Source organism: Crocuta crocuta, unplaced genomic scaffold (assembly GCF_008692635.1).
Source record: "Crocuta crocuta isolate KB4526 unplaced genomic scaffold, BGI_CrCroc_1.0 scaffold24, whole genome shotgun sequence".
Taxonomy (NCBI): Eukaryota; Metazoa; Chordata; class Mammalia; order Carnivora; family Hyaenidae; genus Crocuta; species Crocuta crocuta.
In genome coordinates this window covers 2,540,062-2,557,061 of record NW_027530974.1, presented here as the reverse complement: position 1 = coordinate 2,557,061, position 17,000 = coordinate 2,540,062, and the positions used below count along the sequence as shown (strand labels likewise).

The 17,000-nt window shown below is 48.5% G+C and overlaps 1 protein-coding gene across 1 annotated transcript in view; it reads left to right on the top strand.

Annotated features, from left to right (window-relative positions):
• Positions 1 to 13,961, top strand: part of PXDC1 (PX domain containing 1) — a 29,065-nt gene extending 15,104 nt beyond the window's left edge. Inside the window, exons 3-5 of the mRNA XM_077770033.1 lie at positions 106 to 223; positions 8,532 to 8,643; positions 12,765 to 13,961. Of these exons, the coding sequence (XP_077626159.1) occupies positions 106 to 223; positions 8,532 to 8,643; positions 12,765 to 12,882 (348 nt within the window). The 3' untranslated portion in view covers positions 12,883 to 13,961. The remainder of the gene's footprint in view (positions 1 to 105; positions 224 to 8,531; positions 8,644 to 12,764) is intronic.
• Positions 13,962 to 17,000: the final 3,039 nt, after the last annotated feature.

Below are 17,000 nucleotides of genomic sequence, written 5' to 3'. Positions count from 1 at the left end.
TGAGTGAAGCCCCGCAGAGCGTCCAAACAGTGTAGGGACGTCAGCATCAGATGAGGCCACCGCGATGGAGGATGAACTTTTAGTAATTAATGTACTTATTCCCAGTATTCTAGGTCAGAAGTTGTGCTCACCTTCTTTGAAAGATCTCCTTTGGATCAGGTGTTAAAAAATGACAATGTCCATAAAATTCAACCCAGCTTTCAAAGCCCGGTGAAAATATCAGGTAAGAGCTGTGGGGAAGACATGGGGTGGGGGCAGGTGCTGCTGTTGATGGCTGCGGTTTCCCAGAAACCCTTGCAGTTCGCTGTCTGCGTCTGTGGGATCCAGAAGGACAGTGCCATGGAAGGATGAAAATAGTGGGTGTAGGCTGTCGCCTGATTTACGTAACATGCTGTGTTTTCTACCTCCTGGCCTGCAGTTTACACTTTTCCTATTTCCAAAGCGAGTAACATGGCATATAAATTGGAACGTGCCTAAGAAATAATAAATGAGAGGCATGAGAGGGTGGTTCAGTTGGTTAAGTGTCCGACTCTTGGTTTCGGCTCAGGTTATGATCTCACAGTTCGTGGGTTCGAGCCCCAAGTCAGCCTCCGCACTGAGAGTGCAGAGCCTGCTTGGGATTCTCTCCCTCTCTCTGCCCCTCCCCTACTCACTCTCTCTCTCTCTGCCAAAATAAATAAACTTAAAAAAATAGTATATGATGAAAACATTAATGGGGCTTTTTGAAGTGAACTACTGGCATCAGGAGTCTAGCGTGCTAAAATAAGATAGTTTCTATAAGGTGGCAGTGGATTTCGTTTGAGGGCACCCAGGACAACAGGGAAGCTAGGTTAGACATCACTGGCCTTGATGCCGGTCCGTGCCTTCTAGCCCCAAATAGACAGACGTCCCAGCAGTAGGAAGAGTGAATGGTCAGTTGGGAGGCGCTGCAGGCTGGCTCAGCCGAGGGGCAGATGGCAAGGGAGGGGAGGCCTGGACTTCACCCTGTTTCGTAGCTTTCTGGATCTGGGCTGCATGTGTTGTTAGGACAGTAGACTTTTATTTTTGCAGTATGATTGTGGTAAAGGCTGCTGAGGGGCATTCTGTGGGGAAAAGCGCTCTATCCTGGGAGCCTCAGGAGCGGGGCTCCCCCAGGCAATGGACGGTCAGCTTGTTTTGCCCTAAGAGGTGGCTTGCGAATGAGGTGCTACAGGGCTGGAAAGGGAGGAAAAGCTCTTGTGAGAGGAGATACAGCTTGGCTGAAGGTGAGATCCTGCAGAACGTCTTGATCCTGCGGGAAGATGCGGAGGAGGGATTCTATGTCCGGCATTCTATTTCTGAATGGAGCAGGGAGGAGGGAAGAAGCAGCAGTGGAGGAGGAAGGCTCAGGAAGTTGATGAAGAAGAGTCCACAGATGACAGCACGTCGGAGCCCAGAGCTGTCTCGTAAGAAGGCATTGAGGGTTCCTGGTGATCGGGAGACAGTGGACACATCAGAATGGTGGTGGCTGATATCTTTGGTGAAAGTGTCCTTACGGAGCTGTGTGTCACACAGCAGGGGTGAGATTCCTAGTTTTGTGTGGTGGTGGTGGCGTGGACAGGATGGGCAAGTCCCAGGGCTCTGGCATGGAAAACACTTTGGATATGACTGCGTGTGAGCAGGATGGCAGTTAGGCCTGAGTCTGTTGGGGTCTGCTACTTTTGATGTCTACCCAACATAGCTTCCTGTATGTTTTCAGAAGAGCAGGGTTGTTTGGGCATCTCTCCGTAGCTGGCACCTGACATCCAGAAACTTCCTTTGTAAGAGAAATGGCATCACTTATCCTAGTTGGGTATCTATGGACCCCAGTCCTATAGGGCACAGCCAGGGCTCCGGGAACCTGTCAGTCATGTTGGGTTTTTACATGCCGTCGCCAGGACTGTGGGCAAGTCTCTGTTCTTTAGCCCAGAGCAGAAGAGTCCCAGAACTGGTGTCTCTGTTTTGCCTTCTTTCTTTCTGTTTTGAGCACATTGGACAGCAAAAAGCCACAGAACCCTTTGAGGGCCTTGTATTGGTGTCAGGAGCTGAACAGTGGCGTCAGGCTACCTGAAGGCCCTGAGCATGAGAGAGACAGACTTGAGCTGCATGGAACTGCTCTGATTCATTCCTGGAATGCAGCTAGCTAGAACATTCCCAGCCCTCTGTCTTCGTTTGTACCTCTGTTTGTACCTGCGACTCGGATAAACGCAGGACCCATGTTTACCCTAAAGGGCTGAGACTAATGAGGTGAAAATTAACAGGGGTAAGTGTAGCATCCCAGGTGAGGTTTGGACTACATGCTCTGGGTCTGTTTGCAAGGACTGAGGACAGGTTTCAGCCTGCAGGGACACAGCAGGGGGTGGAAGAAACTGAAACAATTTTGTGTCGGCACAGAAGGCAATGAAGTCTGTAAACATCTATTGTAAGTCTATGCTGAAAGACTTAACACTCTACAAAGGCCAGGGTGTCTGTCAGAGACATCCGTCTCAGGGTTAGCAGGCTGAGAGAAGCCTCTGCACCCTTCCAGGGAGAACAAGATTCTCCCATCTTGTTCACCAGCACTGATCTGTTGGGCACCAAGTCTGGGGCTCCTCCCTTGGAAGTTTCCCAAGCTTCCCATCTTTGCCTCAGGACTAGCCAGCCCTTACTCTGTCTGAATGAGTGCGTCTCACTGTAAATTAGTGTGTAGATGTGCAGGCAGTGAGGGGGCGTTTGCTCCCCCAGGAGGTAAGATGTACTTTTATTATTCACAGAAGGAGAAAACCAATATAGGAAGACAATGAGCCATGGTAAATTCAAAAATGCTTTTCAGGGAAACTTTTATTTATAGTAACATGAACAACCCTTTGGAGAACTAGCCTGCACAAGGGCAAGCCATGTCATTCAGGCTGGTTCCCCTGTGGGTATTTATGGATTCGGGGAGCCTCAGGCTCTGGAGAGCAGGGTCTGTCAGGGAACATGCCCCTGCACACACCCTGAATACTGAAGTCGGTCATTCTAAAACTCTGACTTCCTAGGATCATCCATTTTCTCAGGACCTTACGCTCATGGTAAAGGCCAACTGTCCTAGTCATTCCAAGCATGCCGGAGTCTGATCCTGTCACCAGGGAACTCTTTGTTCCAGACCCTCAGCCTCCCCTTTGTGGGGCTCCCCTGTCTTTTCTCTATTCATACAAACTCTGCCCATATGTCAGATCCTGCTAAATTCCACTCAGTGGTGAAAACCCGCTAAATTGCACTCAGTCATGAAAACACCCTAGCCTCCTGTGACTCACCACACCCTTCCTCCTCCTCTCCTGTCTGATTACTTAATGCCTTTTTATGCTGTCGATGTGGCATTTATGGAGGTGGCACCATGGGGGACAGGCATGTGACTTAGGCTGTCAGAGGCTTGCTTCTTTTTACAGGGAGGCAGACACACAGGCTCTGAACCCACAGCCTCTTCTTTCTTTTATTGAGACAGCCTTGTGGTCAGGACTCCACTAGATGGCGCCAGGCACTAGCAACGTGGGAACCAGGCTACATCCTAGGGCCCCAGCAAGGCAGTCAGGAATCTCTGTAGCCCTTTCAGGGATGCTTTGGGCCAGTACAGCCTTAAAGATTCTTCGTCCCATGTTAATCTAAATGTTTATGGAATTAAAAAAAACTTATAGTTTTTTTTATGTTTTATTTCAGAGAGAGAGAGAGAGAGAGAGAGAGAGTGAGCAGGGGTCAGAGAGAGAGGGAGACACAGAATCTGAAGCAGGCTCCAGGCTCTGAGCTAGCTGCCAGCACAGAGCCCGACGCGGGGCTCGAACCTATGAACTGTGAGATCATGACCTGAGCCGAAGTCGGACGCTTAACCGACTGAGCCACCCAGGCGCCCCAATATAGTTTTCTACACTATGGGTGTGTCTGTGCTTTTAAGCATAAACCCCAGCCGAGATTTTGGACTAATCAACATAAGCCATAAAAATATAATTATTCAGGTTTGGGGCTCCTGGAAATGAACTATAATTTCATATTTCATTAACCAAGCATCTGTACAATCTCAACTCTAATTTTCACCTTACAAGGTTAGTCCAGTAGCCAATTAATTAAGAGGTGGGTGCTTTGGGACTGTGCTGAAAGTATAAGGGGAGAGAGGATTTGGATGGACGGTGGCTATACTATGAATGCTTTCAGAAATGAGCTAGTGTCTGCTGAAAAAGAGGAATGTAGGAATTACTGAACTGAAGGAATGATGGCCTCAGGGGCATATGAAAACATGGCTACAGCTAAAAATATAGTAAAGTCGCCACCAGACAAACGCCACAGTAGTACAGTTGACCCTTGACCAACACGGGAGTTAGAGGCACCCACCCCCCACAGTCAAAAATCCATGTATAACTTTGACTCCCCCAAAACATAACTACTGGTAGCCCAGTGTTGACCAGAAACTTTACCAATGACATAAACAGTTGACAGCATATATTTATATGTTATATGTATTATATACTATATTCTTATAAAAGTAAACTAGAGGAAAGAAAACATTATTAAGGAAATCATAAGGAAAAGACATTTACAGTTCTGTACTGTATTTATCCAAAACCAAATCCACATATAGTGGACCCACACAGTTCAAACTTGTATCGTTCAAGGGTCAACTATAATCGTTGCAGAAAAGATCCATTGGTAGATGGTGGGGAGAAGTTTGAGGTTTTGCACAGTCTCAGTGCATCTCCCCTGAGATATTTATTAACCACAAAGAGAAAGAGTAAAGGTGGCAGAAACTTCTTATGCAAGCAAACCTGATGGACATTCCGGAAACAAGGCCTGTTGACAGCAGACACCCCCTGGCAGGATGCACGTTGGGGACGCAGGGTCAGCCTGCAGGATTCCTGCCTGGAACGCACCACCTTGGTCACATCGCAAAAGCATCAGGCAAATCCAGGGAGCTTCGATAAAATACCTCACAGTCCCGCCCAAAGTGTTGCTTTCATGAGAGATGAGAGGAGAGATTGAGAACCGTCAGAGGTTGTACAAAACTGGGACACAGCAACTCAAGGCAATAAGGGGTCCTGGATTGGATCTGGAACAGAAAAAAAAGGGGGACATCAGTGAAAAAGCCTGTGACACTCAAGTAGGGGAAGTATTTAATTATATCCAGTTTTCTTCACAGCACCATAGTTATGTAGAATATTAACATCAGGAGAAGCTGGGGGAAGTTCTGTGAGAACTCTATACTGTTCTTGTAACTTTTCTATAATTCTAAAATTAGCTTAAAATAGAAAGTTAAGAAATGGCAAAACAGAACTCTTCGTGTGAAAACATATATGAATGCAGAAAAGTAGCTTGAAAGTGCACTACTTCATGGAATCAGTCATGTATGTGATTAAAGCAGTTACATTGGCCAGCGATTTTTGCTATAGGTACTAAGCTGACTCCTAAGAAATTCACATTTAAATATGTCTGAAGATAGGCTTCGGAGGTTAACACTTTTCTGTAATCATAACATTTTCTTTGGTTCTTTCTATTTGCATGACATGACAGATACTAAGACGTTAGCAATAATGATATCTTCACTACTATTATTCAAACCCTCCACATTTGTTAGATTCTTTACAAATACTGTCTCATGTCATTTCCACCTATGTCTTTTGGGATGGGCACCATTATTCCTATTTTGCAGATGAAGAAACTGAGCAAGAAGTAACTTGTTCCCCAGGCAGAAGCAGCAGAACTAGAGTTTCCAGCTTGCCTTGCAAACAATTAGACCACATGATTGTGTACAGAGGTTTCTTTGCCTAGGCAGTTAAGGGATGATTTGTTACAAATCTGTTTTGGGGGATGGGCAAAGATTCCATGTTTTAGAACTCCAAATTTCACATTTAAGAAAGATTAGGAAGTTCAGAAGGTCCCATGCAAGGCAACTCTTCAGAAACGTGTTCAGAAATGTTTTGCTGAATCTACATTTGTTTTCACTTGTAGGGTTTTCCCCTCCAAATTCCCTTAGCAAAGGGGTGGGAGAAGGGGTGGGAAGCTGTCAGTTGGCTGAGGTTTTATGTGCTTCTGAGACAGACATACTTGAGTCAGTTAGTAAAACTCAATAAAGCAAGTGGTTCTTTGCTGCCATGCATTTTTATTTGAGTGGCGAGGGAATCTCAGTCTTTCCTGTTAAGAGTTAGTCATCTTCAGAGTCATCTTCTCTCACATAGAAATGCCATTGCTCCCAGAGGCTCCAAGCACTGACTTCTCCTTGGGTTTTGGTGCTCCATCTAGTGACTCAGGCTCTCCATGAGTCTCCATGCTTGTTCTTGCACAGGGAAGGCGGGTGGGCACCAGGTGGGCTGGCTTCGACCTGGTGGGGTGGGCAGGAAGAGCAATGTGCTGATGTCACCCAGAGTGTGACTAACTGGGCTGGTGTTTCAAAAAACCAAAGGAACTTGAGCTGTCATTTCTGCAGAAAGTCAAGAAGATATTTTAGCAATTCCTTGGCAAATCTGACTGCGCAAGAGTCATTTTAGTCCTGTGGGGGTAAGGAGGAAATCTCCCATTTTTCTTTGTTCATTTTTGTGTAGTTTCCCTAATTCTCTTAGTATGGAGAAAAATTCGGAGAACTGAGAACCAATACCTAGAAAGATTACAAATAAATAGGAAGTTATAATTATACTTATGAAAACAAATCCATGCATGGGAATAAAATAATCTAAATTATTTAATCGAATAATACAAGATATAAGGAAAAAAAAAAAGAAACAGTCCCCCAGACAACTGCATCAGATGCCCACTGAGATTGTGGACAGTGAGGGATGTCTTGCTGGCTGGGCTAGGCCAGTAGGAGAGGGAAGATATTTCGAGCTGTGTGTGTTTCTATGTGTTAGACCTTGAATGGGAAAATATTAATCCTTCCAATTTGAGAATGCCACAGAAATTTGGAGTCTATTGTAAGCATTTTTAAAAGTTTATTTTTACTTATTTTGAGAGAGAGAGAGAGAGAAAGGAAGCAGGGAAGGGACAGAGAGAGAGGGAGGCAGAATCCCAAGTAGGCCCCGCACTGTCAGTGCAGAGCCTAATGCGGGGCTTGAACTCATGAACTGTGAGATCATGACCTGAGCTGATATCAAGAGTTGAACGCTTAATTGACTGGTGCCCCTTAAGCATGCTTTTTAAGGTGAAGTAAATAGAAGGCCTGATTTGAGAAGACAGACAAGGGTCATGAACATGAAGCTTAGCTAAGAGCTGAGGTTAGGAGCTAAGCCAGCCTCAGAGAGGGCTGGAGAACTACAACAAAGAGAACTGGTAATGGCTACCAGATATATTCTTGGAGTGTGTTTAACCTACTGAAGTGACAGAAACACATTCCCTGGGGAAATGTAAATACAAGCTACACCAGATATTACAGGTGAATCAAGCCACACTGGCTCCTCATACTTAAATGGACCAGATGACGTGATGGAATCTGGAAGTTCATGGGAGTTCAGAGTTGAAAGGCTCCTTTCAAAGGAGATCACCCAGTACTATTCTGAAATTTTCCAGTTGAGGATGCTGAATCCCAAGACCATGGAACTCATTGTTGGGCTGAGCCGCAGTGTCTGGGCCCCGAGCTGGTGCTGTTTCAGCTACCACCCATTCATGCATCCCTTTTCTTTCCTCTCCCAGTGCTGGGTAAGCACCAGACTTCCACCCTCAGAAGCTAACCCCAAACAGCCTATGTAGGCATATGAAGACGTTTTCTTTGTTGGCCTTTTTAAATTACCAAAATTTGTGCTTGCAGGTAAAAAAAAAATCAATTTGTGTACAGAATTATATAAAGTAAAAAAGTGAATCTGCCCATTGGTTTAAAATGCATATTGATCTCAGGGTGCCTGGGTTGTTCAGTCAGTTAAGAATTTGACTCTTGATTTCGGCTCAGGTCATGATCTCATAGTTAGGGAGCTTGAGCCCCACAACAGCCTCTGCTGACAGCACAGAGCCTGCTTGGGATTCTCTCTCTCTCTCTCTCTCTCTCTCTCTCTCCCCCCCCTCTTCCCCGCCCCTACTCTGCTCGCACACTCTTTCTCTCTTAAAATAAATAAATAAACTTAAATATAAATATAAATGCATACTGATCTCATTTGACCCTCACAGCAACCCAGGGTGGTAGACAGTGTTATCCGCATCTCAGGCACAGGGGAGATTGGATACCCTGTGCAGAGCCTCATGGCAGTGTGTGATGGACCCGGACCCAAACCCAGACCAATAGACGTGAGCTCAGTACTCTTTATACCCCAGCTTTAAACCAATGGGGAAGGCATCTGGACAGGGCTGGTACAACCAGGGCATCTTTCTCGGGGGTAGCAGTGTGCTTCTTGGCCTGCGTGGGGCCCACAGGTGTGGTTTCTGTGGAGGTTGGCATCAGCTCCTGAATCTGTGTGACAGAGCTCCAGAATGGGTCTCTGGGGTGCAGAATGTTCTCTCACAGTGTGGGGGAGAATCTGGGGCAGTAGACAGAGGGGGATGTCGGGAGATTGGTATAAGCCCAAAACTTATGGCCTCTCTTGCATATTTACTTTGTTGCTCTCATTTTTCAGAAATCATGAGGTCCAATGGATTTTGCTTAGCAAATACAGAAACAATTGTTATTGACCACAGTATACCAAACGGAAAAGACCAACACCTGGGTGTGGATCCCGCAGAGCATTTGTAAGTACATTGATTTGAATATAATTTTATAGAAGGGCTCCCTGAATGGTCAGCTGGTGCTGGGGGCTGGGGCTCACTGCCCAGACAGAGCTCTAGAGGAAGTAGATATGGCCAGATCATTGAGCCATCCTACCTGTATTTGGATTCTTATCTAAATACCTAATATCTAATGTTTGCCTCTTCTAGGGGACAGTGAGAGCTTGATAAATAAACCCTTTGGGAGCAAGCAGCTGGCTGTGAGGGGGCATTGAGGAGAGGTTGCCAGGCTTCAGGTCTGTTCTGTGCTGGGCCCTGAGGGGCTATGGGGGCTGTAAGCCTCCTCACTCAAAGGGCCTGGTCTCCTGGGATGGGAGAAGCGTCACCTGCATGGTCTTACATCGCAGGGCTGGAGGTTCTCCTGACTCTGAGGTGCCCTCTGTGTGCCCATGGGCTAAGGCTTGGCCCTGCTGGGCCTGCTGATTAGTGGAGTCTGATTAGTGAAGGTGGGACCACCAGCCACACCACTGCCTCCCCTGTTCTTCCTCTAATAACAAGGAACTTTGACCATAATAAGTGTTCTAGGAAAGCCCAACACCTGGGGTCCCCGAGAGGCACAGCCTCCATCATTGGTGCACATCCAGGTCATGTCCTTGGGGATCCTTGGGAGGCAGCTTGAGGGGACATCACACCTTGGCTTCTGTTGACCTCCCAGGCCAATCCCAGGGCTCTTCCTGGTTGTGTGAGCTTCAGAAAGCTATTTAACCTCTTCCGGCTTCTCTTCTCTTCAGAGTGGGGCCCACTATGCTCTCACAGGGTCATTGTAAAGATCTCAGATGGTGACTGTGAGACATTTGGCCCAGGAGCCCCCGCAGGCAGCTCTGAGTGCTCAGGGTCTCCCTGTGGGTGATGCATGGGCAGCACAGCCTGGGATCAAGGGGCCTTGGAGTCATACATCCTGCCGCAGCCGCTGAGCTGCAAATAAAAATGAACTAAGACTCATGTGCTGAGACACACGCAGGCCAGCAGACTGCAGAGCAGAGCATGACCCCAGGATGTACAGGTGACCGGAGCTTTCTCTACTGGACCACTGCTGTGTCACACAGCAGGAGCCTTGTCAGGCCCGTGGAACTGGCTCTGGCCAGCAGCGCCCACTTGCCTAGTTGGATGGGATCCCTCACAATGGCGATGTCATGAAATGCTTGTGTAAAAGGATATGCTCGTGAGGCTGCAAGGGGTGGCCCTTCTCTGAAATGCTATTGTCTCTTCTGCATGGCACCACATGGCATTGCACCCACTGTATGTGTATATAGGTAGCTCATAGTTCTTGACCTAAAGGTCCTCCATGCTGGCACAGGGCTGGCACCATGGGGAAACAAGATGGCTGTATATTAAGCAGGGTGATGGAAAGGAGAGGCCTTTTAGCTTCACAGGAGGAACTTCTGGTGAGGGCGTATCTTGGCAGAGGAGAAACAGGTGGAGACCCTTCCTCATCACCCTGCAGGGTCCTGGCTCTGGCCCCACAGTCTTCCCAAGGGGGACCATTTCCACCATCAGGAGGCCTTAGGAGGCCATCTCTGCACCTGGCCCAATTTGACAAGCCAGTTGAACTGTGCAGAGTTCTGCTGAGGAGAGGCACTCAGAGAGAAGGCAAGGGTGGTCATGTGACCCCCGCGGCTTCACATGGACAAGCATGATACACCCCCAGTCTGTGGCCCCCTGGCTCCAGGATGCCCAGCTGGCAGGAAGTGAGCAATAAAAAGCCCTGTGGTACCAGAAAAGCTTAACAAAGAAATGTCTGCCTCCACCCGGCTCAGGGGAGCATTTAGAGGGAATTCCTGACTGGGGCTTGCCAGGGTTTTCTCTAGGTGCCTAATGTAGAGCAGCACAGCTGAGCTAACGATCTGCTGCTGGGCTCTCTCAGAAGCAGCCTATTTTAACACTGCACAGGGCTTCCAGGCAGGTGAGGGGGGTGACGATGGGGTGGGAGGTCACAGAGAGATGATGAGTGAGTAACAAGGCTCTGCCTCCCTGCCACAGCTGTCCTCAGTGGTACCCAGGAGTGACCATTTGGCCCCAACACGGTGAATTCGGTGCTGTCAAGCCTGCCATTAGGACCTGTGCCGTAAAGCCAAGCAGGCAGTCTCCATGCTTCCGTGGGAGGGCAGGTTCCAGTTCACAGGACAGGGACACCCCACTGCATTCAGGGAATGGGAGGGATATGCCTACCAGAGATGTGAGTCAGCGTGACAGTGGGGCCTCTGCCTGGTGACCATCCTAGCTGGCTGGAGTGGTGGCCGGGCTTCCAGGAAACTCACTCAGGGATGAGGCAGCCCCCAGTCTGTCCTCACAGGTTAGGAGCAGACGTATTTGCCACACCTGGTGAGGGCCAGTGGGGGCTGACAGGGCCACCGGACTCAGCCTGGTGACTCACCTTCCCCAGCATCCCAGCCTCCCTCCCAGCCTGGGTTCTCAGGGTCACCTGACCTGAGGGCAGGTGGTGTAGGAAGGGTGAGAAGCTGTTTCCCACAGGGCTGCATCTTGGTTCTGTCCCTCCCCTGGCTTGAGCCTTTCCCTGCACCCAAAAGTCCTCTTTTTATTCATTCCAATGCTGCTTTTCCGGAAGAGACATCACATCCTGTAATAAAAAATTGGAGAGTAGGTCTTCTCTCCACCAGACATGCTGCCTGGCTGGCTGCGCACACTCACATTCACGGCTACATCTCTGTAGCTACCACCGGGTGGGCAGAGTGAGGAGGAGGAGCCGGGGGGGGGGGCAGCCCTTCCCCTACACGTGCACCGAGGCCCCACACATACACACACCCCCCTCACTCTGGAGTTAAAGAAGACGCACCTCTGTGGCCTTTTGTGTCCAATTTCGAACCTCCTCCAACACTTTTAAATTTCAACTTCCACTGAGAGGAAGCCTGCCTCTCTGGGAGCCCCACCTCTGAATCCGCGGGAGTCTGCACAGTGCTCTCCGCACGTGCAGGCTGGGCCTCTTATGTGGCTCTCTGGCCGGTGCAGTCAAGCAGATGCCCCCTGCCATGTCGTTTGCCCAGTTCATACCCTTCCTGGTGATGCCAAACCTTTCCAGGCATAGCGGAGCTACTCCAGCAGTACTACTTAGTGCCAGGGACACAATGTGCGCTGTGGCCCCGCTTTCCTGGGAGAGCCTGGGGGGGGGGGGGCTCCTCAGCCCACCTCTGCCCTGCCCTGCTTTGATGCTTTGTCAGGACTGAGGATGAAAGTGGGAACAGCGCAAGCAGCTTCTCTGTTTCCCTTCCTGGGGTGAATGTCTTTCAGGGGCTTCTTTCTCTCTGTGAAGCTTTTTTTTTTTTAATTTGGAGTCTTTTTTCTAGCTTAGGAGGCCATGTCTGCGTTAGACAGCGATTGGAAATGGTTTTAATTCATGGGAATCAATGTCAGGAAGGTGTTAGTCACCTTGTATTTGGAGGACATATTCACCTGCCTCCCCTCCTCCCATGCACACCCCCTCTCAGATGAAGGCCCCCTCTAGGAGGAGCCCTCCATTTGTGAACCTCCACTGCCTCCCCTACCTGCCTAGCTCTTCTCTGGACGGCTGCTCTCCGTCCCTGTAGCCCCCCGTGAACGTGTCCCAGGGATGTGGTTAGGTTGTCAGCTTGTGACCACAGTGGCTTCTCTCACTCATCTTTGCTGTTGTCTGCAGGGCCCAGCATGTGGTACGCGTGCATTCCCACAGACCCACAGACCTACTCCCTGCCTGGCTAACTGCCATGTCCCCAGACACAGAACGATCCCTAGATAGAGAAAAATAATCGCTCTGTGAATGAATGAATGCCTCAGTAAATATTGGCTAATGAATACAGATAGCAGTCTCTAAGGCAGTAAAAACCAGAGCTATCACAGTCTTTGGAGAAGGGTCCATTTCACCTAATTAATTTGTAATCATGGCTCTTCCCACACTTCATGCATTAAAGGACCCGGCCTGTTGGTCTGATGCTTCCTGAAGAGCATCATGGAAGGGCCTTTCTGCAGTGTTTGGAACTGACCCTGAAGCGCCCTGCTGCCAATGACCTTCTGCCCTTTCTTCCTCCACTTCAGTGGGGATGGGGAGTCAGTGAGCCAGCCCCAGCCCTCACCTCTGAACTCTTCCGTTTCAGGTTTGAGAACGGCAGTGAGTTTACCTCAGAGCTGGAGGATGGCGATGACCCAGCAGCTTATGTCACCAACCTATCCTATTACCACCTGGTCCCCTTCGAGACGGACATTTTGGACTGAGTCTCTGTTGGGCCCCCACCGTCCCTCAACCCTGACTGCTGGGCAGTGGGCAAAGCCTCTGCCCCAGGCCTGGGCCAGGTGGTGCTTCTGCGGGGGACGGTGCCTGAGAGGCCCAGGTGTCCTGCCAGTGGAGCAGTGGAGTTTCCTGGAGCGAGAGCTGACCCTTAGGTCAGCCAGGTCATCAGAGTCCCACACAGCCTGCTGCTTCTGAGGGCTCTTCCCTCTGCACCCGACACTACCAGCCTGTGTCTGCACCCCTGGGACTCGCTCCCCACCCCCGTGTGGGAGACCTGTCACAAGTGCCTGCAGGACATGTGGGTGCCCTGGCAGCACCCAGGGCCTGGCCACGTTCCTCCTTTCTCTTTGACTGCTTCCTGGAGAGGAGCCTTCCTCTGGGTGCAGTGGGCCCAGGGCCACCCAGCCACCATCCCTCCCCACCATTCCTTCACTCGACAAGCGCACAAAACATTGCCTGTGAGACTGTGTTGGGTTGCCAAGTTCTGGACAACATACGCAGGGAATGTTAGGTAATCCCGGATTTCCCTGGGAACCAGGATGTGTGGCTTTCATTTCTGTTTTTCACCTTCTATCCGGAAACTGTGGGTTTTGTGTCAGCCAAAGGGCCTCTTCACAGAAGGGTCATTGTGCATGGCGCGTATTGGCTGCGGGGACAGGGGAGACCATTGCCGAGCCGGTGCCGTGAGCGGGGACTGAGGAGTATTGATTCTTCTCAAGAGGAAGAGAGTTCCTGCCTGGTCCTGCCAGCACCTCTTCAGCTGGGCAGCGTGGGGTAGCAGTGTTCTAAGCCCTGGACCACGGGAAATTCACCTCTCCTGCTGCTTACCAAGCTCAATGATGTCATGGCCATATTGACCTGCAGCGGGGAATCAACAGGAAAGCACTGCATCTCCTCTTAGCCCCTGAGCAGGTGGGTCTGGGTTCTGTGTGCTTATCTCCTCATGGTGTCTACTAATGACCAACGTTTGCTAATGTAAATACTAGTAAATTATTGAGAATCCTAATTCTTTTACACAGTCTGTTTTTTAATCTATTTTAATTAAATAAAGTGTATTACTCTACTCATGGATTGAAGATGTTTGGTGTGTCAAGGTATGGCTCTTTTTATTCTATGTGGCCTCAGGGCTGGCCACAGGACACTCTGGTCTCATTGTTCTGTATGAAATGTGTTCTGTTCTCACCCTAGGGAATAATCTGTCCAAACTGAAAAGTGAGTAAACAGTTTGTGTTTTGTGTTTTTTTGACTTTGGGTCATCTGTCCACCTTCTCCATGTTCCTCTTGGCAATCCTAGGAAATCTCCGTGACCCAAGTGTATAGCATATGGAATTTCCATGCAACCTGCATTTCCCTCTGCCTTCCAGCTGCCTTCAGTTTAATGCACTCTGTTTTCAAATAGGCTGTTGGGTGACTGATGGGGGTTGACCAGTTGCCTTTCTTCTCTTCACGGTGAATTCCATTCTGTCCAAGGATGGGGCTGCTTGCCTGACAGTTAAGACTAGAATCAATCACCACATTTAGTGAATCACTACCTACATTTCAGTTGTTGACCTTCATTATCCCTGTTCCCCAGAAGCACTTCTCCCTTCTATCCAGCCACTGTCAGGCGGCTGCCTTTGCTTCTCAGCTGACTTGGATGGTATTTCCCCATCAGGTCCCAAGGTTGGCTCCATGAGACCTCTCTCTGCCTTCACTGAAGAAGTCTCATTGTTTCCATTTAGCACACCGCGAGATTTCTCAACTAAGGGTCAGACGTTGGGATATTTGTTTCCTATGAAGCACATCAGAACATTCTCTGGCTTCCTTTTTTTTTTTTCCTGGAAAAACACAATGTAGCCTCATTCTTCATGTTCCCACAATTGAAAGAATCAAAAGTACAAATAAATATTTCCTTAAGTGGTTTGGTAACTGGTTGCTAGCACTTGGCCTTCGCTACTGGAAGGTCACCGTGGAGTGGTGGGGACTGGAGCAAACACACAGCTCGTGCACTGTAGAAAGGGAGCCATTCCCATTGCTTTGTTTAGCTGACTGTTCCACCCAGTAGTGTGAGCCCAGTGTGGCCAGTTCTCCCAGTTTTTCAGTAGGAGCTGGAAATTGGGACTTTTTGCATGAAATATTCCAGTTTTGAAGGGTTACAAAAAAACCAGCAGAGACGAGAATTTTTTCCAAGTAAAAGAATGAGGAACTTTGAGCTTCTAAACCATCAGTTCAGAGAATCAGCAGCAGAGGAGTTCAAGTTCATGTGGGAAGTTTGCACTCTTGCCCACACGTTTCTCCAGACACTGCTTTAGAACAACCTGCCTCTCATCTTATTTCTTCTGTGACATGTCTCTTGTGCTGCCCTGGTAACCAGGAAGCCCTTGGCAGAGGTGGCATGGACACTGCCCTTTATTACTGAATCGTGAGAACCACTGTCAAGAAATTCATTTACTCCTCTAGAGAGGCCCTGAGAAGGGGTATGCAGTTAAAACAATTACTTGGCAAATCAAATGAAAGTTTCCTAAGTTTTCTATTCCAAAGGAACTTTCAGCAAAGGCTAGTTAGAGGCAGGACTGGGGGGAGGGGGGGGCTGTCTTCTGCTCTTTGTGTTGTAAATAGATGCTGTATTTCATGGAGGACCTTTGCTTGAAGTGAGGATGCACAGTGAGGACATGATCTAGGTCTGCCCTCTGATGAGCCTGCAGAATTGACATGCTGGGCAGAACGTGTCCTTGCTGTGGGACAGCAGACAAGCACAAGCTACCTGGTAATTGAGCAGACTGGGAGCTGATTAATAACCACACAGTTCTCACAGATAGAACATTCATTAATAGAAATATATGCAGCGGTGTTGGCAGCCAAACCGCCCTTAGCAATGCATCCTCACCTTGGCTGCGTTCTCCTGCTAGGGAAAGAATGCACTCTTGGTCTTCATTTAAGAGGGCATTCTGTCAAATTACAAGCATTTTTATTGCAGGTGACATTTCTGACCCATGTCGGGTGCGCTAATGTGTCCCCTGCAAATCAGTATTCTACTCTAGGCTCAGACTGTTTTAAAATGTAGATTTTATAGGGGGAGGGGCTGTCTGCATGGCTCAGTTGGTTAAGAGTCTTACTCCTGGTTTTGGCTTAGGTCATGATCTCATGTTTCATGGCTCAGTGCTGCTGGTGTAGAGCCTGCTTGGGATACTCTTTCTGACCCTCCCTTGCTCGCTCTCTCTCTCTCAAAAAAATTAAAATATAGATTTTATGATTATACAAGTATGGCAAGGCCACCAGATCAGATGATTGCCACTGAAAAGATAGTCTGTTACTCACAGATCCCAAGAGGAGGAAGGCTCAACACCACACTGGGCCACATGGAAAGACACTAGGGCTGGTCAGGAGGCACAGAAGGGAGGGCCTGGGGGCAAGAGCCTTTTTGTGATTTCTACAGACAGAAACAGAGGCAAGGTAAGCAGCTTTAGGATTGGCTAGGTTGAATAATTTCAGTGGGCTTTAGGGCATAAGGGCTGTCTCTACTTGTCGGATACCTGGCCTCGGGATGTTTAGGGCAGGTGGACAGTGGCCTAAAGTATGAGAGCCCATAAAGGAGGTGGTGGGGTTGTGAGCTCTGCACTGGCTGGTTTGCGAATGAAAGGTGTGCTCAAAGGCAAGTTGTTTACTATCTCTAGGAATTGGTCAATCCTGGGAGGGACGACCTCTCCAATAAAAGCAAGATCCCAAGATGTCTAAGCATCAAATATAGAAACTAGAAGATGCTATTATTACAAATATTAATCCCTATAGGTCCTTGGTCTACAGAGGGATCTGATTTTATCCCCTGATGAGGAGAGAAAACCAAACGTGTGGCATGACTTTGTGCTTCATGCAAAAATCTTCCAATAGGTACAAGGCTCCATATAGATACAGATATTACTTTTTCTTAAATCTTTTTTAACTTATTTATTTATTTTGAGAGAGAGAGAATAATCAGGAGAAGGGCAGAAAGAGAGGGAGACAGAGAATCCCAAGCAGGCTCTGCATCATCATCACAGAGCCCAATACAGGGCTTGATCTCATGAACCGTGAGATCATGACCTGAGCTGAAATCAAGAATCAGATGCTCAACCAACTGAGCAAC